At 33.4% G+C, this 27,049-nt stretch overlaps 1 protein-coding gene across 1 annotated transcript in view; it reads right to left on the bottom strand.

Moving 5' to 3' along the window:
- The window catches only part of LOC141292083 (uncharacterized), a 107,366-nt gene that overhangs the window by 10,623 nt on the left and 69,694 nt on the right, over positions 1-27,049 (bottom strand). Inside the window, exons 28-45 of the mRNA XM_073824045.1 lie at positions 26,961-27,014; positions 26,585-26,638; positions 23,249-23,293; positions 23,085-23,138; positions 22,453-22,497; positions 22,312-22,365; positions 22,166-22,219; positions 22,020-22,073; positions 17,315-17,422; positions 17,145-17,234; positions 16,875-16,928; positions 15,186-15,293; positions 14,997-15,104; positions 11,190-11,243; positions 10,902-10,955; positions 10,706-10,813; positions 9,247-9,300; positions 9,044-9,151 (exon numbers count right to left, since the gene is read on the bottom strand). Of these exons, the coding sequence (XP_073680146.1) occupies positions 9,044-9,151; positions 9,247-9,300; positions 10,706-10,813; positions 10,902-10,955; positions 11,190-11,243; positions 14,997-15,104; positions 15,186-15,293; positions 16,875-16,928; positions 17,145-17,234; positions 17,315-17,422; positions 22,020-22,073; positions 22,166-22,219; positions 22,312-22,365; positions 22,453-22,497; positions 23,085-23,138; positions 23,249-23,293; positions 26,585-26,638; positions 26,961-27,014 (1,260 nt within the window). The remainder of the gene's footprint in view (positions 1-9,043; positions 9,152-9,246; positions 9,301-10,705; positions 10,814-10,901; positions 10,956-11,189; positions 11,244-14,996; positions 15,105-15,185; positions 15,294-16,874; positions 16,929-17,144; positions 17,235-17,314; positions 17,423-22,019; positions 22,074-22,165; positions 22,220-22,311; positions 22,366-22,452; positions 22,498-23,084; positions 23,139-23,248; positions 23,294-26,584; positions 26,639-26,960; positions 27,015-27,049) is intronic.

Genomic DNA, 27,049 nt, shown 5'->3' on the forward strand with positions numbered 1-27,049 from the left:
CAGCTGCATATACTTAGAGTGAGGGGACAGTCTGCGCTCAACTCTCCTGCAGGAAGGGAAGCATACTGCAACCGTGTAACTCTGTGGAAAGCCAGCAAATAGACCTCATCTCAGTGCGAGCCTGCCTAGTCAAGGGAGCTCGGTACTGAGTGATAATTGTATCACGGCCTGCGAAGGCCGGAGAGGTCTGGGTGTCATCCCGTGCCCTACAGGGAGGGACTGCCGCGAGGGAACGGTTACTAGACCTGAGTCTGGGTGGGCCATTCTTGTAGCGCAACCAACAGACTTACTCCTCGTCCTCCCTGGACTTGCACAGAGTCTGTGCAAGGAGGCTCGCTGGGGAAGGGCGTACTTGGGCCCCGGAGGACAGCTGAGTGCCAGCGCTGCTCTGAAAGAGGCAGCTGGTAATGGGAGCAATCGGGGGCGAGCGGATGTGGCTGGCCTACCGATATGCTCCAAACTAGCTGCGTCACGGGGTGGAGTCGCCATCCTGCAGGTGGTGGACTGCCGTGAGAGCCGATAGGCTGCACGGTTGAGTTTACCTGCTTCGAGTGAATGGCCAGTAGCAAAATCTGCCACATACTCCCTGGGAGCAGATGGAGAGGCTGTAAGCCTCTGTCGTACATGGCAACCCAACCCGTGGTGAGCCACGGGCTGGCTTGTCGGCCAAACTGCGGGAAAACGCCAGTCCGGAGTGGGCCGAGATGCCATGCCCATCATGGGACTCGATCGTGCTGAAGCGGTCTCACATGAACAAGCTTAGCGGCTCTTAGCGGCTAGAGCTGTCATGTGCCCCAGGAGCCTCAGTTTGAGAGAACCGCTGTGTTGTGCCTGATTGATTCAGGAACTACAGCACTGACTGCGCGCTCTTGGTAGTAAGGCGGGCTGTCTTGAGGACCGAGTCGGGCTCCCGACCGAGGAAACGAATTTCCTCGGTTGGCCTGAAGGACCAGATGGCGGGGGTGCCGAGGCACCAGGTCCCAATGTTCGCACAACGGAACTCACGAGTGGGCTGGTAAAGCACCAGTCGAAGAGACGGTTGAAGACGCGAATACCTGTCTGCCGAAGAGGGGACAGGGGAGCTCCCATGGCCTAAGAAGGCAGGAAGGAGAGGGACTAGCCAAATGGAAGCACCTCGCGCTGAGCGCTCGATCCCCGGGGCAGACCGCCGAAGGGGTGTGCGCCGGGGAGATCGAGACGCGACAGCGGGTGCCCTTCAGGCAGATGGCTGCAACCCAGCCCTGGAGACGGAACATACTTGTATGTGCGTCGTCGTGAGCATGTGTGCCGACAGCCTAAGAAGGGATCGGAACAGAGCTCCATCCAGGGCGGATGTTAACCCACCACTCTAACTGGACACGTGAAGTCAGGACTCTTATCAAACCCCGACCTCGTCCCGGCTGGAGAGACAGGCTGGATCGCGTCCTTCGCCAGTAGGAACGCGACCTCCGCAGGCAGAACAGAGGCACGCCTGTTTCTGAATAAAGAATGTAAGGGGTACCTGTGAGTCTGGGCGGACGCCTGGAGCCGGGCCGTACCGTCCGTATCAACCAGTGTAGTGGTATCAAGGGAACGTTGACCGGCGTGACCGTGGTGGGGCAGCCTGGGGAAAGACAGGGAAGGAGACAAAACCCAGAAGGATAACGTCCTGGAGAAGTGTCTAACTGCACTAAGCAGTGCTTACCTACTTCCCTGGTTCCCGCGCTGGCGACATCCGGTCCCGAGTCTGGTTCCGAGGAGTGGAAGTGCTGCTCAGGAAGGAAACTCGGGGCCGGGGCCCCAGAGGTGAGAAGGCTGGGTCTTTCTGTGATTTCAAATGACCGGCTAAGTCCCGCTTCCAGCGGGAGTGCCGACAGAGTAGCTCTCTCCACCTCCGGGGGTGCTCGCATCAGGGACGCTTCGAAGCTCGCCTGCGAGGGTCTTCCGTCGCAGGACCCTGAGAGGCGAGCGGCGTCCCTCTCCCACGGGCGGCTCGACGTCGGCTGCGAGCCTGGATCGTGTGGCTCAGCAGGGGACGGAGCTGCGGGGGGACGCCCTCGGCGACGGGCAGGCGGAGGCGGGGGCCCAGGCGGCGGAATGGTAACTTCGCGGCGGGGCAGGATATGTTGGACGGCCTCCGTCTGCCTCTGGACCGTTGGAGCGCCAGAGGAGATGCCCAGCCCGAACGACGGGGAGGCGTACTGCTCTGGCATCTCGACGGGGTATGCTGATGGGCGGAGGATCGCAGGCTTTTGGGGGCCGGCGATACGTTCGACGCCGCTGAGCAAAAACCCTTCACGGTGTCGCCGAATAGGCCGCTCTGGGGAATGGGAGAGTCGAGAAAGCGAACTTTGTCGGCCTCTGCCATCCGGGCCAGAGTCAGCCATAGGTGGCGTTCCTGGACCACACAGGTGGACATCACCTGACCAAGGGGACACGCCGCGACCTAGTAGCCCGAAGGGCGAAGTCAGTGGCGGCGCGGAGTTCTTCAAGTACCCCCTGGTCAGGACCACTCTCGTGCAGGCCTTAAGGTGCCTGCACCTGGCACTTTTGCAGTGTTGCCATGGCCTGCAGGGCGGGGCAGCGTGTCGGGGGGCGCAGAAAAGGCCCAGCCGATGAGGGCGGAAGAATTTCACATGCCCAAAAAGGGAGACGCGGAGGGCCCCACCAGGCGGCCGCGCCTGCGGGCAAAGGTGCACCGCGATGGCGCGCCCGACCCGGGGGACCGCCACGTACCCCTTGGCTGCCCCGCCATGGAGAGTGGCGAGGGGAGAGGAGCTGGAAGCGCGTCAAATGAATAGGGCGCCGTAGATTTTGTCAGCTCCTCATGCACATCCGGTCAGAACGGGACCGGGGGGGAGCGCGGCGCTGCCGCCGGGCCCCCCCCAGGAACCAGTCGTCCAGCCTAGAAGGATCGGCCGGGCCCCCTGAGGAACCTTCAAACCGATCCCCCCCGGCCGCCCGGAGAAGCATAGCCTACAGTTCGACATCAACCTCCGGGGGGGCAGCGACCATGGGTGGGCGCCGCGCCGCGGGAAGAGATGTGTCACCGTCTGACTCTCCCTCTGATGCTGTGACAGACATCTCATCCTCTGCAGGAGCACCGAAGGAGACGCTCAGCCCGCCAGGCGGGGAAGCGTCTGCTGCGGAAACTCAACGGGACCGCGCTGAGATAGAGAGGTCCGCAGGGCTTTTTGAGCCGGCGGAATGCTGTCTATCGTAATTTGAATGTCCCCCCCCGCGCCCCACCGCGGTGGCCGAAGAGCATAGGCGGCTCAACGGCTGACCACGGGAGGGAGGCGGGGGGAGCCAGCTCGCGAACGAGCGGCGGGACTTCAGCGTGGTCATGGTCATGCTTTCACCGCATGAACCATTCATGAGCACCACCCCAGTGTGCTCAAAGCCTAAACACGTGAGGCAGCGCTCATGTCCGTTTGCTGAGGAGAGGAAACTACCACATCCAGAAACGCACGGCCGAAAAGACATCCTGAAAAGAACGTCTAAAACGGCCGCTAGAAATTGCTCTTTTGTGATCCCGGTTTGCCCAGGGAGGCGCCGCGGGGCAATGCACTCGCCGGGGCTGCTCGCTGGAATGCAAAAAGGCTTTATATGGCCGTGAAAACGGCCGCCCGCGGGACCGCGCTGGCGGCTGCCAAACAATGCTCTTTCTGTGAAACACTCTTTTAGTTATGGCAGCGCAGCAGCAGGAGGGAGCATGAACTCTGAAGAACTCTTCTCGGCTGTTTAGAGGCTCGACACATCGGCTCTGAAAGCAAAAGTCTGACTGAGTGGTGCGCGCAGCCATCTTATATACCCGTATGTACGGGGGCGTGGCCGGCGCGCACGTCCACTCGCCAATTTTCAATTGGCCTTTTTAATAAGGCTCAGAGGTGATCGGTCTCTCAGGCGAGATCCCAATGTAACGTCGAAGTGATTCGACTGAAGGGGTAACTAGTTGCCATTATGCTACAGAGTTGTTTAGCATTATTGGCTCAAGTCAAAAGAGTCCATCCATAAGTTTCTCTAATATTGCGATCTCTATATATGAGTTAGGTCCCCCTGCAAAGCACATCAATGAGCTTTTCTTTTCCTGCAGATTATATTATGATTATGACTGACTGAAATGACTGGAAATAAAAAATACAATTCTATACTATTGAGTGTAATTGAAAAGCTTAATAATTTAAATGATTACATAAATGGCTAAAACTGAATAGTGTGAATTATAAAAAAATAAATAAATTTAAATTAAATAATTAAATACTAAATACAATTATTAAATACATTTCTATACTATTTTCTCAGAAATATAAATAAACAAACAAATAAATAATAATAATAATAAAGAACTAACTAAATAAATGGCTGAAATTAAAAGTTTATATAATTTAGATTATTTTTTATATTATTTATATCACTAATTATTTTCATGTAATCCAATAACTGGATGAAATGCATGTATAAAAAATTGTATACTATTTAGTGTAAATACAAAAAAGAAGAAATGAAATAATATATAATAATTTCAATGATTAAATAAATGGCCAACAATAAATAGGCAGAATGAAAATAATAATAATAATAATTTACTACATAATCATTTTAATGATTAAATAAATGACCAAAATTAATTTGCAGAATTGTAAAAAAATTAAATAAAAGCAAATTAAATTAAATTAATAAAAGCCACAATTAAATTTCTATACTTTTATCTCATAAATAAATAAATGATGATAATAATAATATTATTAATAATACAAACAAAGAACTAAGTAAATAAATGGCTGAAATTAAGTTTTGTATTGATTTTGTATTGTTTTTTTACCATTTATTGGTTGATATAAAAACTCTATACTTTTTTTATTTATTTTTGTGTAAGTTAATGTAAGTGAATTTAATATGAATAAAGCTCTAAGTAAAAAATGGCAAAAAAGAAAAGTTTATATTATTTTGTCCAAATATAAAAAAACTATCTTATTCTTATATTTTGCTTGATATTAGTAATTATTTTCATGTAATGACTGATTTTTCATGTAATGAAATTTTAAATTCTAAACTATTTTGTCTAAATAAAATATTCTGATTATGTTCTGATAACAAATGTTGAAAATTTATAAAATTCTGTACTATTTTGTCTGAAAAAAAAGGAATAAATGGCTGAAATTAAAATGCAAATTATAATATTTGTTGAAAATAAATAAATAATCAAAATTAAATAAATAAATGACTGAAATTTAAAGTCTATATTATTTTGTTTAAAAAAAATTATAAATGAACCATTTTAGTTTATTTTGCTTGATAGCAACAATTATTTTCATGTACTGACTGATAACTAATAACTAATTCTGTACTATTTTGTCTAAATAAAATTTAATGAAACAATAATAAAAAAAAAAATGACTATAATCAATCCAGTATTATTCTTAGCTAAATAAATAAATGAATAAAAACAACAGCTGTAACTAAATTATCAATGTTATTAAAGGAGTAGTTCACTTTCAGAACAAAAATTTACAGATAATGTACTCACCCCCTTGTCATCCAAGATGTTCATGTCTTTCTTTCTTCAGTTGTAAAGAAATTATGTTTTTTGAGGACAACATTTCAGGATTTCTCTCCACGTAATGGACTTCTATGGTGTCCCCGAGTTTGAACTTCCAAAATGCAGTTTAAATGCAGCTTCAAAGGGCTCTAAACGATCCCAGCCGAGGAAGAAGAGTCTTATCTAGCGAAACGATCAGTTGTTTTCTAAAAACATTTACAATTTATATACTTTTTAATCTCTACACAGAGTACACACAGAGCTAGACAAGATGAGCATTAGAGGTTAGAAAGTTTTTTTTTTTTTTTGAAAATAACCGTTTTTTCCCCGTTGTAATAGTTTAGAGCCATTTGAAGCTGCATTTTGGAAGTTCACCATAGAAGTCCATTATATGGAGAGAAATCCTGAAATGTTTTCCTCAAAAAACATAATTTCCTTACGACTGAAGAAAGAAAGACATCTTGGATGACAAGGGGGTGAGAACATTATCTGTAATTGTTTTGTTCTGAAAGTGAACTACTTACTTAAATTATTAGTGCATTCAAAGATTAACTTTAAGTGAGCATTAGATGATGACAAAGGTAATCGAAAGGTAAACATAAGTAGAATAATAGTGCTGCACGTCTTAGCAAACCAGTGCTAAAACATTATTAAATCAGTCAGTTTATGAAATTAAACATTCATTATCGTCCGTCCTCCCCCTCAGACGTTGATATGAAAGACCAACATCAGTTTAACCGCAAATGTGCTTTCTCTAGTGCTGATAAACATGTTTATGGGTTTTTCTGTGTGCACTTAAAGGCTGTTTAAGTGTGTGTGTGTGTGTGTGTGTGTGTGTGTGTGTGTGTGTGTGTGTGTGTGTGTGTGTGTGTGTGTGTTTGTGTGTGTGTGTGTGTGTGTGTGTGTGTGTGTGTGTGTGTGTGTGTGTGTGTGTGTGTGTGTGTGTGTGTGTGTGTGTGTGTGTGTGTTGGGATAAGAGGTCTGTCAGAGTGAAGTGCTGAGGTAAATCTTCCAGACTAACAGCAAACAGCCTTGTCTCCAGGTCTCATTCTATCATCTTTATCTGTTTTCTTGAAGTCCTCCCCTCGTCTGTGTTTTTCTGGGTCATTTCTCTGGGCGAAACTCCTCTCTAAGCAGAACTGAAACGGGTCCTTGGTTCCGTGGCAGAACAATAGTGCTGAAGTGCCGTATTAAATAATATTGTCAGTGGCCGCTGCTGAGGTGACGGAGCGCAGTCATGCGAACACACGGCCTGTTCGCTTTGCTGTGAGAAGTACACAGAGATATAACACTCCCAGCTCACTGTCATACACACACAGCCTGAACTCCAGAGATAAACCTCAAGATCACTGCGCTGAATGCTCTTAAAGTAAAGCAATGTGTCTCTTGTTGAATTTATGCCATAATACTTTATCTTTTGCAACAATGTCTTGTCACACAGTCAGGGTTCAAAATGAACTTCGTGTATCTGCTAATGGCGAATGAATTGAGAAACTCACTGACCAGAAATATCTTTTAACTTTTTTAATTATTATGCATTATTTTGTTAGAAATGTGTATTTTTATGACAATGGGATAACTTATCGGTTGTCAGAAAAACACCATAATTAAATTTAAAAAAATAAACTGAAACTAAATTACTACATAATAATTTAAATGATTTAATAAATTGCCAAGAAAATTATTAATAATATAATTATTATTTTTGTGAATATAATTATTATTTGAGTGAATAAATGCTGAAATTAAAAGTTTAAATGATTTTGATCATTTTGTATATTATCTATATCACTAATTATTTTTATGTACTGATAACTAATGTCCAATAACTGTCTAAATGTATGCATACAAATACAATTATATACTATTTAGTGTGAATTAAAAACAAAACTGAAATTAGATTGCTGCATAATAATTTAAATGATGTAATAAGTGTTCAAAATTAAATAGTCTGAATAAAAAAAATAAACATTAAACAAAAAGATATTAAATTAAATTAAATAATAAATTAAATACATTTTATTAAACAAATGGCCACAAATTTTATTTCTATACTATTTTGTCATAAATAATAAAGAATTAAGTAAATAAATGGCTGAAATGTTGTATTTCAGTAATGTGTTTTCAGCTATATTATTATTATTGTTAATAAATCACTCTAATAAGAAGTAACAAAGCTATCAATACATCTACATGGTTTAGAGTATTTGCTTAAAATGAAATGAAATTTTATTATTACTATTATTATTTAATTATTGATACATTTACTTGTTTAGTCATAAAATTGTGAAATATTATATTTTTAAATATCTTTTCTATTTGAATATATTTAATAATATAAATTTATTCTAGTGAAGCAAAGCTGAATTTTTAGCATCATTACTTCATTCTATAAAAATATTTTGTTACTTAAAACAAAAACAAAAAAACTAAACAAAAAAACCCTGTAAAATATAAAAAAGCCTAAACTTGGTTTTTTTACTTATTGCCAAGGCAATATTATTATTTTATTTTTTTACTTTAAGTACTAAAATAACTAAAACTGAAATAAAAATGAACAATAAAAAAATCCAGTCACATAAAAAAAATAATTAACTGAAAAAATAAATATAAAAAGTCTTAAATATGAAATAAAAATGTATAAAAAAAAATTTGACATAAAAAACGAATAAAAACTACCCAAATTACTGTTATTAAAATGCAATTTCAATCAAATTTAAATATGAGAGATAAAAAAGGATTTAAAAATAAGAAAATAAAACATAAAAGGCTAGTATGTTAACTAATTGCTAAGGCATTTTTGTTGTTGTTGTTGTTGAACCTGAAGTACTAAAATAACAAACTGAAATAAAAATGAACAATATGAAAAAATCTGGTCACATAAAAAAATATAAGGATACAATCTACATTTACAATAACATTTATTTGTTGTTCAGTCATTGCTTACAAAATAAATTACATTTTATTAATATAATTATATGCTAGATATAGAGATGTATTATTTTTATTTATTACTCTTATAAAAAAAACAGCTATTGATACATTTATTTAAAAAATATTATTATTATAAACTAGATATACAAATGTATTATTATTATTGTTATTATTAGATCACTAATTAGAAATAACAAGTCTACTGATACATTTGAATGGTGTATAGTCATTGCTTACTAATTTAGTAAAATCATAAAAAAAAAAGTAAAGCTCTCTGTCATCATTACATAGAAGCTAACAATAGTTATGCTAATGTTTCTGGTCGTGAAGCTCAAACCAAGCACCAGAGATGCGTTTTGAGAATATCAATCTCTGAATGGTTTACTTACAGTCCACACATTAAACTAAAAAGTATTTAACTTCTAAAAACAATCCCAGGCATACAAGCAAACGCATACACAGCTTTAACTCTAGAGAACCAAGACTGAGCACGCAATCTCACACACGCACACTGGGATCATTATTGCCACATTCTCCCTCAGATCATTAATGCTTTTAATTAAAAGGAAATGATAGTGTTTTGTTCACCTTCTCTCCCACGGCTCCTGGGTTGCCAATTCCTCCCGGAGGTCCCTGTGGGCCATCGGCTCCTGGGGGTCCGGAGGGGCCTCTGGGGCCAGGAGGACCAGGTGGACCCTGAGAGAAAAGTCAAGAAAATACAGAAAAAACTCAGTTTCTATTAAAGTACGTTTACATTTGAGCAAAATGACTTTATGGATGTAGAACCGTACCATCTGACCGACGTCACCAGTCTCTCCCTTCTCACCAGGAGGTCCAGGCAAACCCTGCACACACACAATCACAACCAGTTAAAACTAACCGCAACTTAGACAAACTACATAACATTTATAGTCCACATTAAATGCCATTTGATGTGGATTTTACTTGCACAATCTTGACAGTCTTCCAAGGCAAAACTTGGTTTTATCCATCTGGAGTAAATTTGTTGATGAATTGAAAAATATATTGTGGACTGTGGTGCAATTATGACTTCAGATGGTGATATCATGGCACTTCATGATTATTATATTCACATACAATAGCTCATTTTTTAATAATTTCAGGGCTGCATTTATTTGATCAAAGATACAGTAAAAACAGCAAAACTGCGAAATATAATTACACTTTAAAATACTATTTAAATTTTATTTTATTTGTGTGATGCAAACCTGAATTTTCAGCATCATTACTCCAGTCTATAAAAACATTTGTTACTTGAAATAAAATAAAAGTTAACTAAAATAAAATATTTTTAAAAAATAGTCTCCAAGGCAATATTTCTAGTATTAAAATAAACTAAAACTGGCATAAAAAATTTAAAACTACCTAGTCACATAAAACTGACTGAAAAATAAATATAAAAAGCCTTATTTTTATATATAAAAATAAAGTTATACAACATTAGTTTAATTTGAAGTATTAAAATAACTAAAAACTGAAATAAAAAAATTGTAATAAAAACTATACAGACAAAAGTATCAAAAATACATATAAAAAACTTAAACTAAAATAAAAGGTCAAAAATAAAGATAAAACGTAAATTAAATTATTCATAAATACTATAATAGTACATCAAAGATACTAAAAAATTGTTTTTTTTTTTAGTTTAAATTGAAGTACTAAGATAAATAAAATAACTTGAATAAAATTAATAAAAACTATACATATAAAAAACAAATAAAATGACTGAACTATTATTAAGTTTAAATTAATTAAAATAAAAAATATATTGTAAAATTAAAACATGAATGGTAAATACAGGTATAAAAAATACAATTTTAAATTGTTAAAATATGAGTGGTAAGTATAAGGATAAAATCTAAATCAATTTAATTCATAAATAATATTAATTCATAAAAAAAACATGTGTTTATAGTTTATATTGAAGTACTAAAATGACTATAAAAAATAAAAATGACAAAAAACAACAAAATGACTAAAATATAATTTCATTTTAAATTAATAAAAGAAAATTTTTTTTTATATATATATATATATATATATATATATATATATATTTGTAAATTTAAAATAAAATGAAAATATAAGTGGTAAATAAGGATTAAAAATTTTAAATAAGAATAAATCTAAAACAATGTAATTAATAAAAAAAATTATTACAAATAAAAAAAAATCAAACATATTAAAATAACTTTTAAAAAAGCAGAAGGCAAATGTTGAAGTATTAACCTGAAGGCCGACAGGTCCAGGTGGTCCTGGGAAGCCTCGTGATCCCTCATCTCCCTTCTGTCCGAACAGACCCTGTTGACCTCTGGGACCTGGTTCTCCATCAGCACCCTGCAGAAAGAAAGTGCCGTCACTAACAGCGCTGACACCACATTAAAACACACGCCATATGAGAAATGGCCGATTTCATTATACTTACAGCTGGACCCGGCTGACCCGGAGGACCTTGGCTACCAACAGGCCCTGGAGGACCCTGAAATGAGGAGAAAATAAATAAATAAATGAGAAGAAAGAAAAAAGCAAGCAAGCACAACTCATTGATTTTCATAACAAAGACAACATCTATATTCATAACAGCGCAGTGGAAATAACAGAAGCAATGATCGTCCTGGGAGAACGACACAAACAAACAGGGAATCACTGAATACATGATGTTTTCAGATTCAAGTGAAATGGAAATGGAAACAGCAAATTCAGAGTGACTCACCTGCTCGCCCTTGTCACCTTTGCTTCCCTTCTGTCCCGGCTCTCCAAGCTCGCCCTGTCACAATAACACAGCGTTTACATAAGAAAATATGTCATACCTAAAATAATACCTACAAAGGTCACAGGATACAATTATACCAACTAGATAAAGCTAGGGTTACCACTTTTAATACAAAAAAGTAAGTAACTAGCATGTTTCTAGCATGATTAGCAAGTTGCTAACATGTTTCTAACATTATTGGCTAGTTGCTAGCACATATCTAACATGTTTCTATCATTATTAGTAAGTTGCTAGCATGTTTCTAGCATGATTAACAAGTTGTTAGCATTTTGCTAGCATGTTTCGAGCATAATTATCATGTTACTTGCATTAGCATCTCATTAACGTGTTATTAACATGTTATTAGCATGATTAGCGAGTAACTAGCATGCCATTAGCATGTTTCTATCATTATTAGCAAGTTGCTAGCATGTTTCTAGCATGATTAGCAAGCTGTTAGCATGTTTCTAACATAATTATCATGTTATTTTCATTAGCATATTATTAACATGCTTCTAGCATAATTAACGAGTTACTAGCATACCATTAGCATGTTTCTAACATGATTAGCATGATTAACAAGCTGTTAGCATGTTTCTAGCATTAGCATATTATTAACATGTTTCTAGCATAATTAGTGAGTTACTAGCATACCATTAGCATGTTTCTAACATGATTAGCAAGTTGCTAACATGTTTCTAGCATGATTAGCAAGCTGTTAACATGTTTCTAACATAATTATCATGTTATTTGCATTAGCATATTATTAACATGCTTCTAGCATAATTAGCGAGTTACTAGCATACCATTAGCATGTTTCTAACATGATTAGCAAGTTGCTAACATGTTTCTAGCATGATTAGCAAGCTGTTAACATGTTTCTAGCATTATTAGCGAGTTACTAGCATACATTAGCATGTTTCTAGCATGATTAGCAAGTTGCTAACATGTTTCTAGCATGATTAGCAAGCTGTTAACATGTTTCTAGCATAATTATCATGTTACTCGTATTAGCATATTATTAACATGTTTCTAGCATAATTAGCGAGTTACTAGCATACCATTAGCATGTTTCTAGCATGATTAGCAAGTTGTTAACATGTTTCTAGCATGATTAGCAAGCTGCTAACATGTTTCTAGCATAATTATCATGTTACTCGTATTAGCATATTATTAACATGTTTCTAGCATAATTAGCGAGTTACTAGCATTCCATTAGCATGTTTCTAGCATGATTAGCAAGTTGTTAGCATTTTTCCAACATGATTAACAAATTGCTAGCATTTTAACACATTTCTAACCTGACTAGCGAGTAACTAGCATGTTTCTAGCATAATTATCATGTTACTCGCATTAGCATATTATTAACATGTTTCTAGCATAATTAGCGAGTTACTAGCATTCCATTAGCATGTTTCTAGCATGATTAGCAAGTTGTTAGCATTTTTCCAACATGATTAACAAATTGCTAGCATGTTTTAACACATTTCTAACCTGACTAGCGAGTAACTAGCATGTTTCTAGCATGATTAGCACATTATGTCATTCTCAAGCCAACCCAATTACACAAAGGCAGTTTTTGAAAAAAAAAAAAATCTCTTCTGCTCATTATATTTGATAAAAAAGTACAGTAAGAACAGCAAAATTGTGAAATATTATTACAATTTCAAATATTTGTTTTCTACATGAATATATTGTAAAATCTAATTTATTTCTGTGATGCAAAGCTGAATTTTCAGCATCATTACTGCAGTGTTCAGTGTCACATGATCCTTCAGAAATCATTCTGATAAGCTGGTCTGCTGCTCAAGAAACATTTGTGTTATTATCAATATAGAAACAGCATGGTGTTAACACTGTACCTGCCCAAAACTGCAGTACTTTTTGACCAGTTTTGTTACTGAACACAGTGTTTTCTTTTTCCACTATATTTCCCACAAGGCTTTGCACCTGTCACACATGGCATAGCTGACACACGTATCTCTCAAATATCGCTCACACCTTAAACTGCCAGTGCTAACACATGCTGGTGTCACACACACCTCAGATCTGTGTGTGAGTGTGTCACGGTGATGTCATTTCCTTGACACGTTCACCAAAGTGTTAAATGAGATCATTTCCAATGAGGCCAACTGCATATCTGATTCCCTGCACTATTGTATATTTCTCATTCGAATGTGACACTGCTATGTTGCTATTCTGTCAGTTTGATATTTTAATAAACACAGAAAACACATGCTGTTCTTAAAAGGAATTATATTATCAAGCTGAATACATTTTTAATGACGCTGTGCTAAGAATACAGTAAAAACAGTAAAATTGTGAAATATTATTACAATATACTGTTTTCTATTTGAATATATTAAAAAATGTACTTTATTCCTGTGACGCAAAACTGAATTTTCATTGTCATTATTCCAGTCATATGTTACAATAAATGCTGTTCATTTGAACTTTTTATTCATCAAAAATGTTTCCACAAATATTAAGCCACAAAAAGTGACATTGATACATTGCTAATAATAATAATAATAATAATAATTATTATTAAAAACTGATCACTAATAATAATCGAACAGCAAATCAACATATTAGAATGATTTCTGATCATGTGAACACTAAAGACTGCAGTAATGATACTGAAAATTCAGCTTTGCATCACAGGAATAAATTACATTTTAAAATATATTCACATAGTAAATGCATTTTTAAAATTGTAATAATATTTCACAATATTACTTATTTTACTGTATTTTTAATCATATAAATTCAGCCGCAGCAAGCAGAAGAGACATTAAATCCTTGTATATACAATACTTGTCAGAAGTTTGGAAACATTACAATTTTAGTATTTTTTAATGAAGTAGCCTGTGCTAAAAATACAGTTAAACAGGAAAATTGTGAAATATTATTACAATTTAAAATAAAAAAGTTATTTATTCCTGTGATGGATTTTCATTGTCATTATTCCAGTCATATGTTACAATAAATGCTGTTCTTTTGATATTTTTATTCAGCAAAAAAATGTCTGCACAAATATTAAGCCACAAAAAGTATTTTAAACATTGATAATAATAATAACAATTATTATTAATAACTGATCACTAATAATAATCAAACAGCAAATCAACATATTAGAATGATTTCTGATCATGCTGAAGACTGCAGTAATGATGCTGAAAATTCAGCTTTGCATCACAGGAATAAATTACATTTTAAAATATATATTAACATAGTAAACAATTATTTTAAATTGTAATAATATTTCACAATTTTACTGTTTTTACTGTATTTTAGTACAAATACAACTTCATTAAAAAAAATCTAAAATCATAATTTTTTACACATTTTTAAATTGTAGTAATATTTCACAAAATTACTGATTTTACAGAATTTTTAATCATATAAATTCAGCCGCAGCAAGCTGAAGAGACATAAAAAACATTTAATGTTTCCAAACTTTTGAGAAGTACTGTATAATGGAAGCTTCTTTTGATTCTCAAATAATTAGCCATGCGCAAAGCAAATATTGAAATCCATCTATTCCTCTAGAGAAAATATTGATCAGACAGCTGAGAGGTTTGGTCTATGTGTGTGTGTGTGTGTGTGTGTGTGTGTGTGTGTGACCTTCACTTCTCCTCATCCTGATCTAATCATCTAGCAAACCCACTAGATTCAACTATTATCATCAATTTCATGCCCACGTCTCTCTGTCTGATTCATTCATTTCTCTTCTCAAACCTTCTATCACATCTTTTTCTTTTGTACCTTATCTCCGTCCTCTCCCGGGGGTCCGATGGGTCCGGCTGGGCCTGGGAGTCCCACAGGTCCCTGAATGCCATCTCTACCGGCTGGGCCTTGAGGTCCTTTCTCGCCCTAATATGAAAAGGTATTTAGTCATATGAAGCTATACAAGGCTCAGAAATGAAGATGCAGCAGGTTTGAGAAAGTACTCACAGGTCCGCCTTTCTCTCCAGCGGGGCCTGGGGGTCCTTGAGGTCCGGGTCGGCCTGGAAGGCCAGTAGGACCAGCTGGGCCGGCAGGACCACGTTCACCAGGAGAACCCTATGAATATGTGAATGTGAGATTTTATAATTGATTTACGTTGCGACTGCTGAGCACTTGATGATCTGTTTGATTAATTATGCATTTGTTCTTAAAAAAAATTAATATGGAGGCGTTGACAGCTGGGATGCATATATGATTTTTAATGCAGAAATAAACGCTGTGTTTTCAAGTTATTAATTATTGTGAAATCAGTAAATCTGGATATTCAAAATCCTGCATGAAAAGAGAGAGAAAAGATGAACAGATGAACCTTTTAATTATCTTTAACCATCTATCATTTATAAATATACACTAGTCTTACTTTATTTATTTTATTTTAATAGTAAATAATGATCAAATACATTTACGTAAAATTACAATTACATACAAGCATTCATGATTATATATTAAAATATTTAATGTTTCATTTAGTACTTAATATTTGAATATAATATTTAATATAAATGTTAATATTTGAGCATCTTCTTTCAAAAGTGTTCACATGTACTGTACACTACCATTCAAAAGTTTTTGAGGTTTTGAAAGAATACAGAGCTTTATTTACTTTATTTATTTTTACAAGGCATTATTTAATTGATCAAAAATCAGTTAAAGTAATATTATGAAATAAGCAATTTCTGTTGTAATATATTTCTTTAATATAATTTATTATTTTTAATTAAAGACATATATAACAATTAATAACAAATAGTTAAAAATTAAATTATTAAAAATATTTTATAAATAAAATAAAATTAAAAATAATTTAATAGATTTTAATTTAAATCTTTGACATTTAAAAAAGCAGTTTTTATTTGAAATAGTAATCGTTTTTGCTGTCATTTTTAATGTGTTAAATGCATCCTTGCTAAACAAAAGTATTATTTTCCTTACTGACCTTAAACTTTTTAATGGTACTGTATGTTGAACACTTGCTTCTTCTGCACTATTCACTCTAAAACATTAATTAAATGGTATACAAAACTAATTTCTAGCACATATGTGACCCTGGACCACACTATTAATATAAAAAAAAGCTTTCGATTGATGTATGGTTTGTTAGGATAGGACAATATTTGGCCGAGACACAACTATTTGAATATCAAGAATCTGAGGGTGCAAAAAAAAAAATCAAAATATTGAGAAAATCGCCTTTAAAGTTGTCCAAATGAAGTTCTTAGCAATGCATATCACAAATCAAAAATTAAGTTTTGATATATTTATGGTAGAAAATTTACTAAATAGTTTCACGGAACATGAAATGATTTTAATAAAAGAAAAATTTACCATTTTAACCCATACAATGCATTTTTGGATATTTCTACAAATATACCTGTGCTACTTAAGACTGGTTTTGTGGTCCATGGTCACATATTTATAAAAAAGTAAATATAAATTCAACCAAGCAAGTCCTAATGTTTGACAGGTACTGTCAATATACCATAAATCATCCATATTATACGAACTGAATCACAGTACTCACTGAAAACCCAGTATGTGGAGCAAGAGGATAAGAGAGAAAGAGAAAACAAGGTAAACAAGCAAAAAACAAAGCAGCTGGAGAAGAAACAGATAAAAACAGAGAGCATGTCTACTTACAGCAGGTCCAGGTGGCCCTGGAGGTCCTTCGCTCCCTTTCAAACCTGCTGATCCCTGCAGACACACACATAAAACTGCTGAACGTACACAAACACATCCATGAGCTGCTGCATGACACCTTTGATGGGTCGAGGTGGCATGGGGGTGTACTATTTATACTGAACAACAAACTAAAAAGCTCGAAACATGAAAACAGAGATGCTCGCCTGTGCAGAGGTAGACAAACTTTAATAATTATGGAAATAATCATGTTTTGTTTGCGATACTCACCACAGGGCCTGGTAAACCTCTCTCGCCTGGGAACCCTCTGAGTCCTGGGGGTCCGTCTTTACCTGTGGGTCCTGCAGGACCTGGATCTCCCTATAAAGGTTTACATTTGGGATTTAGATCTGTGTATATGTATGTTTATTGAAATGTGTATGGCCTGAATTCGTTTGCACCTTGGCTCCCTCTTTTCCAGCAGATCCGGGTAGACCCTGTTCACCGGGTGGTCCTGGGGGTCCAGGGTGGCCTCGCTCTCCCATTGGTCCTGTTTCACCTGTGGGTCCCTGAACAGAAAGGGAAATTGATTATACAGTAGGTAAGACAGTGGGGTAGATGAATCTTTGGGCTGACACTGACAATTCAGTTGACTATTCCGAGTGACTCAATTCAGTTGACTATTCCGAGTGACTCAATTCAGTTGACTATTCCGAGTGACTCAATTCAGTTGTCGACTCCTTGTGAATCAACTCAAAAGAGATTTTAAAATTCAGAACAACTTAATTCACCTCAAAGCAGTTTTCACATGATTTATTTATGCATATTGCTACTTTAATAAAAAATGATTAATTCAAATACAAGATTTTAAATCTAAACGAATAATATGATAATATTTATATAAATAATATAAATATGAATATATGTTATATATCTTATATATTATATAAGACATCTGCAAAATCTGAAAATCAGAAAATGTGTCAAGACTGCATAGAAAGAGAGAAAATGTTAAATAAACCTTAAAGATAAATATTTTTTTAGTTAAAATTATACACTAACTACTTATTATTTGACATTTTGCTTTATTTATTATCCATTTCCACAGTTTATTTCAATAGTAGCTAATAATAAATATAAAAATTAACAAGTATTTAATACAAAAATGTATATTGAAGTTGGATAAATGAATCTTGGCATTGAATAAATCCAATTGACGATTCATCAGTGAATCAATTCAAATTTGATTTGCAAAATGATTTAATTCATCTCAGTAATGCAATTTGCAAAGTTTGCATGATTTATTTATGCATATTGCTACTGTAAAATTCTATTTTTAATTATATATATATTATATATCTTATATGTTATATAAAATGTCTGTAAAATATGAAAAATGCTGGTGTCAAGACTAAAAAAGAGAGAAAATGTGAAATAAACGTAATAAACACTAGTCAAACAATTATACACAACCACTTATTTGACATTTTACTTTATTTTTATGAATTTTCCACATTTTATTTTAATAGTAAATAACGATAAATTTAAAAAATAATATTAATATTTAATATAATACTTCATAATAAATACAATATTTAAAAAAACATGTATATTTCTATATTTATATTGTAGAGGGATAGATCTTTGGGGTTGACACTGAATCAATTTAATTGATTCGTCAGTGAGTCAATTTTGCATAATTTATTAAATAAAATAAGATTTATTTAAAAATTTTAACCTTTTAAATCTAAATAAAAAATGAGCTATGATTTTTTGCGACGAAAATAAATATGTATATATTATATATCTTATGAATTGCATAAGGCATCTGAAATCTAAAAATTAAAAAACGCTGGTGTCAAGACTGCATAAAAAGAGAAAAAAATGTGAAAAGATAAACTTATAGTCATTTACAAATTTATACACAACCACTTACATTATGACTTTTAGCAAATAATAAATTAACTGTACTATATTTAATATAGTACTTAATATTCAAATACTATATTTCATATAAAAAATGTATATTTATTCAAGTGGGGTAGATGAATCTTTGGATTAACACTGAATTAATTCAATTGACGATTCGTCAGTGAATCAAATCAATTCAAATTTGATTTGCAAAATGGTTTAATTCACCACAGCAAAGCAATTTGCAGAGTTTGCACATGATTAACTTTTCCATACTGCAACTTCAACAAAATATGATTCATTCAAAGGATAACATTATAAATCTAGATCAAAACAAATGATTTCGTTATTACTTAAAGGTCAACTTTTAACCAATGCATCTGGACCACAATAAACGGTTGTACTCCTAGTTCTGTCATAGCTCAAAAGTGTGTTTGTACAGTATAATCAAGGCAAGCAATCAAAAAGTGGGGGAAACATACATTAATAAAAATGCTACAGGTGTTTCAAAAAGATCAGTGGATATGCAAATAATGCAACATGAAGAACGAACGAAAGAAAATCATATTACATGCATGCATTTGCATGGCAGAGCATGTGTACTTGAGCATCCATATGTGTGTGTGCCACCGTCGAAACCTGTGCCCACCTCAACATTTGCATAAAAAGTAGAATATCATGATTGCATATGAATAATTCATTACCCAGTCAGCGCCAACATCTAACCGCGTAAACAAAAGCATGTCAGGAGACAAAGCACAGACAGGCCAACAAACGGCCCATATGTAACCTAATGGAGCCATTATGATTCCCTGGTGACAACCTTAGGACACCTTTAAGATAATCTAATGAGCGAGTGATGGCTGCTGACAGCCTCATGAATATGTAGCACGTGTCTCTGGCCTCTGCCTGTGGTAGCCATACTGGAAAAACAGATGGGTGAGCGGGGCGTGCTGTTTTCCAAGCGAAATGCTTTATAATGTTTTATTCTTCTGCGGATGGTAGACGCAGCCTGGAGTGGAGAGCGTCTAATGCCTCCAGAGCATTAAAGATACAATAAAAGTGTAGAAGCAGCTTAAAAATGCTTGAAAACAGCTCAAATTAGCATAGCACTGAAAAGCAGATTTTCACATTTCCTGAGGGGTTCCTGCGAGTTTAAAACTCGCTGTCACTTTGCTAGGTGGTTGTGAGCGGTTAGCAGTACTGCTTTGTGGTTGCTAGGGAGCTCTGGGCAGTTGCTAGGTGGTTTCTTGCTGGTCCAAATTAAAAGGTCACAAGTCTTATTTTTCGTATTATTTATACACTATTATAGTATTTATAATTTTTTTTATAGATAAAAGATTTATTTTCAATTTTAAGTTTTAGTAATTTTGTCATATGCTTATATGAATTTATTATGTAATTTTTATTTGATTTTTAGATATTTAGAAATGTTGATTTCAGTGTAAGAAATTTTAGTAATTCAGCTTAAACATTTTTTTAAATATATTTTTTAAAATAAAGACAAAGACAAAGAAATTTACATTAAAATTTTAATTTTGGGACAATACATTTTTTTTTTTTTTTCATTTTGAATCTGTCTTTATTCTCAATATTGAAAAAATTCTTCTCTAGATGAAATGAATTACTGTATTTCAGTTGAAAAATTATTTTTATTAGTAATGACAATGGAGTGGATAAAAGGCATAACTGCCATAAAACTATATATATTTATTTTTTTATTTTTAATTCCCAAAAATAATTTTTACTAGATTTAGTTAACAATAACAACAATATCTGGGTCATATTTTAGCAAAAATTATACTAAAAATATAACAAAACATTATTTTCTATTATTATGTATTTAATTAATTAATTTATTTTTTATTTTATTTTAATTTCTTAAAACAAAAGTTTTAGTTAACAATAACAAAATAATCTGGGTCATATTTCAGCCCAAAATCATACTAAAAAATAAGAAATATTATTTTCTTTCTTTCTTTCTTTCTTTCTTTCTTTCTTTCTTTCTTTCTTTCATTCTTTCTTTATTCATTTATTCATTCATTCTTCATTTAAAATTTCCACAAATTATTTTTAATAGTCTTAGTTCACAATAACAACAATATCTGGGTCATATTTTCGTGAAAATTATACTAAAAATATAACAAAACATTATTTTCTATTATTATGTATTTAAGTTATTTATTTATTTATTTTTATTTTTTTATTTAAATTTCTTAAAATGATAGTTTTAGTTAACAATAACAAAAAAATCTGGGTCATATTTCAGCCCAAAATCATACTAAAAATAAGAAATATTATTTTCTTTTTTACTTTCTTTCTTTCTTTCTTTCTTTCTTTCTTTCTTTCTTTCTTTCTTTCTTTCTTTCTTTATTCATTCTTCATTTAAAATTTCCAAAAATATTTTTTAATAGTTTTAGTTAACAATAACAACAATATCTCGGCCATATTTTAGCGAAAATTATACTAAAAATACAAAAAAAACATTGTTTTCAATTATTATGTATTTATTTAATTAATTAATTTATTTTTTTATTTTATTTAAATTTCTTAAAACGATAGTTTTAGTTAACAATAACAAAAAAATCTGGGTCATATTTCAGCCCAAAATCATACTAAAAATAAGAAATATTATGTTCTTTCTTTCTTTCTTTCTTTATTCATTTATTCATTCATTCTTCATTTAAAATTTCCCAAAATTATTTTAAATAGTTTTAGTTAACAATAACAACAATATCTGGGTCATATTTCACCCAAAAATCATACGAAAAAAAAACAAGAAATTGACTTTTGAAGACTTTTTCTTCTGTATTGGTTTATTTTCATGCCATTCATGCTTTTGAGATTTGTCATTACTTATTGAAATAATCTCATTCTAAATAGTTATACAGTAATTAACAAACATCTGGAGAAGATAAAAGATTTGTTTTGGTTTTTAGTTTTTTAATATTGAGAATAAAATATTAAAATAAATATTTAAAATGCTTAATCATAGCTTAAATCCGTAATTTTTTCTAACACTGCCTTCATTTTTAATGTGCATTTTCTTTATTAATGTCTTTATTTAAAAAATATATACGTATTTGTTTTTTAATTGGACAAACCATTCATGACATTCTTTGTGAGATTAACCCTCAGTTTACCCCTTTCTATTCTTTTTTGGAATCTTATTCTGACACTATTCTGTAATTTTGAATCATTTTGAAAATTTGAACTCGTCACAATAATGATTTCAAAATTTGCTGTTTCACTTACCTGAGGTCCGACTACACCTGGGGGTCCGGGAGGTCCAGTTTTGCCTTGGAAACCCTTCCAGACAAAAAAAAACAAAAAAACACAGTGAGTTTATTACCATAAGTGTGTGAATGAAAGTGTTTGCGGTCATATCAGACGCCACTCACAGTCTCTCCTCTCTGGCCAGGGTGTCCAGGCAGTCCGTCCTTTCCAGCAGGTCCCTGAAAATGAGAGAGAGAGGGAATCAGAACGGATGATCGGATGAAAGAGGGATTTCTGTAGGTACTTCTACAGGGTTAATGGATTCACTTACTGGTGGACCCTTAGGCCCGGGGAATCCAGTAGGTCCAGCTGCTCCTAACGGACCCTGTGAGAAAGGTCAAAAAACGAGTGTTAAGAGTATCTAAACAATAATTGATACTTTGGAAGGATTTGATTATTATTTATACCGTACCCGTTCACCGGGTGGTCCTGGGGGGCCGTCGCTTCCTGAGTTGCCCTGTAAAGGAAGGGAGGAGAACCAAATGAGAAAAGGGAAATTAAACAGAACGCTTTAATATTTCAGAATGTTTGTATAAACGTCCATGCAAATGCGATTAATTATTAATAACGTAAAACTTATGCTTGTTGCCCGAGGTAATGAGTGCCATTACAGATTTGTTTGACTGATGGAGGATATGTAGATCGGTAAAATCCCTGTTGCATTTGAATTGGCTCCAGCTGAGCCGTGGAGACAAACCTTGAGTTTTGAAATGTAATCGCAGCACCATTTGCTCCTGTCAACACGTTTAGCTTCCACAGCAACGCAAATGATGAAAGAGCTTTAAAATATCCTGAAGCCTGAGATGTTTTCTTTCAGTCAGCCAGGGTGCGGTGTGCTTTTCCTAATTGAATTTTTATGTGGCAAATACTTGTTTTATGCATGCTTTAATCGATTTTCTTTGTGTTTTTAGATTTGGATGTTATATTGTTTATTTACCAAGGTAGAAGGTATCTGAAAAGGGGCTTTGCCTTTAAATGTCATCATTGTATTTATTTATATAGTATTACAAATAGAAAATAGTGGTGAAAAAGAGACAGCCTTACCTTTGGTCCTGCTTTCCCAGTTGGTCCCCTTGGCCCTCTTTCACCACGAGGTCCCTACAGAAATGATCACAAGAAGTATGAGGGAAAAGTGTGTGAAATCAGTCCTAAACTGATCAGCAAAAGGGTAAGAATTGTCTATTTTTGTCCTAAATTTTTTGACTCACTGTTGGTCCTCTCTGTCCTCGGGGTCCTGCCTTCCCTGCTGTCCCCTGTTTGTGAGAAAACATAATATATGAATTAATGGACGTATAAAAAACATAATTGCACAACACTTTTATTACGTTTTAGTTTCTATTTTATTTTAATTCTTAGTAATTTATGCTTTTTTTATATAATTATATGCTTTTGTCATTTTTTTTTTTTTTAATATTATGATTTAGGTTAAATATATGTTAATTTTAGTTTTATTTTTTATATTTTTATTTTAGTTTTATTTAATTTTTTATATATATTTTTAGTTTTAATTTTAATTTAATTTTTTTAATTAATTTCTTTTCATTTATTTTGCTTTTATTTTTTGGTCAGTTGTTATGTAAATATTACTATCAGTTTTAGTTTTTATTTATTATATAATATTTACAGTTTTCATTGAAATTTTAGTTGTATTACTATTCAGGCTATTTTTTATTTAAGTTTTTGGTACGCCTTTAAAAGGTGCTTCTTTTATAATATTATTTTTTTTTCTAAAGGATATTTATATTTAATACATAAAATAAATATCTCAATATTTTAATTAACAATAATATACAATAATTACACAACTGTGCATTGTGTAAATAATTATTAATTTAATATTTTTTAATGTTAATAGGTTATTTTTTTCAATTTTGTAATTTCTTACATTTACTTAGCATTCATTTTCTTTAAAATATTTGTTATATGTAATAAATTCTAATAAAATAAATATATAAATATTGTTAATTAATAATTAAAATGAATCTGGATTGTGTGAATAATTATTAATAAAATATTATTTATTCCTAAAGGATATCAGTTATATTTAATAAATTCTTATAAAATAAATACATAAATATTATTAAATTAACAATAATATATAATAATGAAACTATATATAAATGAATGAAATTCATTTAATATTATTTATTTTTAAAAGGTTTTTAAGTTAAATTTATAAATAATATAACATTATTTGAGCATTATTTGAACAATTTTTTATTTAATACTATTTTTGCTTTAATAATAACATTAATTAATATTATACTTATAATATATAATATATACTTCATTTTCTGTTGAAATGCTTTTTTTAGCGAATACATTCATTAAAAATGATGCTCATTATTTGTGTAATATCAACAAAACCAAAAAGCAGTATTTCTTTCAGCCTAGTAGAACATTTTGATTAATTTGATTATCTGTAGATTATATTAGGGCTCTCCATCTCATGAATACTTCATGCAGATAGTTATAGCAGAACAAAGAAAGTTTTGCATCCACAAATGAATGCAGCCTAAATGTGTGTGTGTGAGTGTGTGTGTGTTTAATGGCTTGAGAGAATAAGAGGTTTTTGGATTATAATGTGTTTATGGAAGACTGCATTGTCTTCCTAATGGCAGCCGGCTGCTGCTCTCAGCTTAAATGTGATGATATACAGCCAATAAAGCATCCGTGCGGAGAGCTGCGAGTTTACTCAGGGCCTTTCCTAGCTTTCCTTGGCCATAAGAGCTCTGATAGCAGAAACACTACAGCTCAGAGACTGTTAGCTTCCATACACTAAGATAAAAAAAAACCTGACATTTGCATCTAACATAGAGTGCACCATTTTAAAATCAGTTATATTCCTAGTAGTTTTTTTTTTTTTTTGCCATTTGTTTTTTTTATTCAGCTTAATGTATGGTATGACATGATGCTGAGTAAAAGATGACAATTAAATAAAAAGAAAAAGAAAATGTTCATTTTGGGCAGTGTTATTTTAGCATTATTTATTACATATTTATATACCTTTTTAATTAATTAATACATTATTATTAATATTTTGAATTAACTTTTGTTTTTATATTTTCAGTTTTCTTTTAAATTTGAGTTTAAAGTTTGATGTTAATTTAATTTTAGGTGCGTTTATCATTTTATTTAAAAAAAAAATATCACAATTTAGTGCAAGTTCATTTTAATTTCAGTTTTAGTTTTTATTTTTATATTTCCAGTTTTTATTTTCATTTTAATGTTTAGTCATTTGTGTTTTTGTAATTTATATTATTACTTATATTACGATTATGTATAAGTAAAAATTATTATAAGTATTCATTATATATATCAATTATACGTATATTATGATATTATTTTACGATTCAAGTTAAATTTATAATTATTTCAGTTTTGGTTTTGGTTTTTTTCCAGTTTTCAGTTTAATTTTAATGTTTAGTAATTTTATGTGCTTTTCTCATTTCCATTATTATTATTTTTTATATCACAAATAAGTAAGTTTATTGTTAATTTAGTTTTAGTTTTAGCTTATTTTTATTTTCCAGTTTTCACTTTAATTTTAATGTGTAGTAATTTTGTGTGCTCTTATTATTTTAATTAGCATTATTTTTTAAATATTACGATTTAGGTTAAACTGATTTTTATTTCAGTTTTAGTTTTTATTTATTTTTATATTTTCATTTTTCTATTAGTTTTATGTTTAGCAATTTCATGTTCTTTTGTCATTTTTATTATTATTTTATATTTATTTATTATATTTATCTAGGATCTATGCTACATTTTTTAATTTAAGTTTATATATATATATATATATGCTTTTGCCATTTTATAATTGTTATTATTATTATTATTATTATTATTATTATTATTATTTTATAATATGGTTTAGGTTAGGTTCATTTTTATTTCAGTTTTAGTTTTTGTTTATTTTTATATTTTCAGTTTTCATTTTCATTTCAATGTTTAGTAACTTTATGTGCTTTTATCATTTTATTTTAATTATTAAATTAAATAATACAAATTAGGTTACATTTATGTTTCTTTCAGTTTTAATTTATTTAAAATTTTAATTTAACGTTTAGCAATTTTTTACTATATTTACTATATTTTTTACAATTTTTTCTTAATTATTTATTATATTTATCTAGGCTATTTTTTTATTTCAGTTTTAGCTTTTATTTATTTTCGGTTGTCAATTTAATTTCAGTATAGTTGTTCCATCTAATATAAATGTTTCTAACAGTTTTAGTTAACAATAACAACTCTGTTTAGGGGTTACAGTGCTTCTGAATTATTCATCGCATTGTATTACATATCTTGATATCACATAACAAAGAATAAAAATCTAATTGGAATAGAGGTAAGCTGATTTTCTTGATTACTTCATAAGATTAATCAAATTGCACTTATTGAAATGGTTTATATTACATGTGACATATTCTACATGTTATATTACATCTTTTGCATTATGTTAGCCTAAATGATCACCTTGAGAGAAAACCAGTGACAGCGTTTCTTTTCACTACTCAAAAAACAAATGTAACAAATTTACACACCCTTGTGCCTTTCTCTCCACTGGTGCCTTGGAATCCCTGGAATCCTTGAGAACCCTGAAGAGGAAAAGAGAGAGCAAGATTAATTCACAGGTCCATCAAAGCGAGGGGCGAGAAAGGGATAAGAGGAGGAGAAGAGAAGAAAAGTGCTGTTGCAACAGTGCATGCTGTGTCACGGTCAAATGGAAAGCTGACACCAGATGGCATTATGGGTAAATCCACTTAGCTTTGATCAAGAAGTTCAAACATGTCTGCCTTCCAATCCTACTCTAATGCATGCGCGCACACACACAACCTTGTCCTTCTATCAATACATGCACACACTCAAACACGGCTGCTGTGGATGCTGGGTAATCACAGACAGATCGGGTGTATTTACCTTGGGGCCTTGTCTTCCTGGATAACCTGGCAACCCGGGTACACCGAGCTTACCCTAAAACCAAAGCACACAGAAGCAACATAACTAAT

This window comes from Garra rufa, chromosome 19 (genome assembly GCF_049309525.1).
Source record: "Garra rufa chromosome 19, GarRuf1.0, whole genome shotgun sequence".
NCBI lineage: Eukaryota > Metazoa > Chordata > Actinopteri > Cypriniformes > Cyprinidae > Garra > Garra rufa.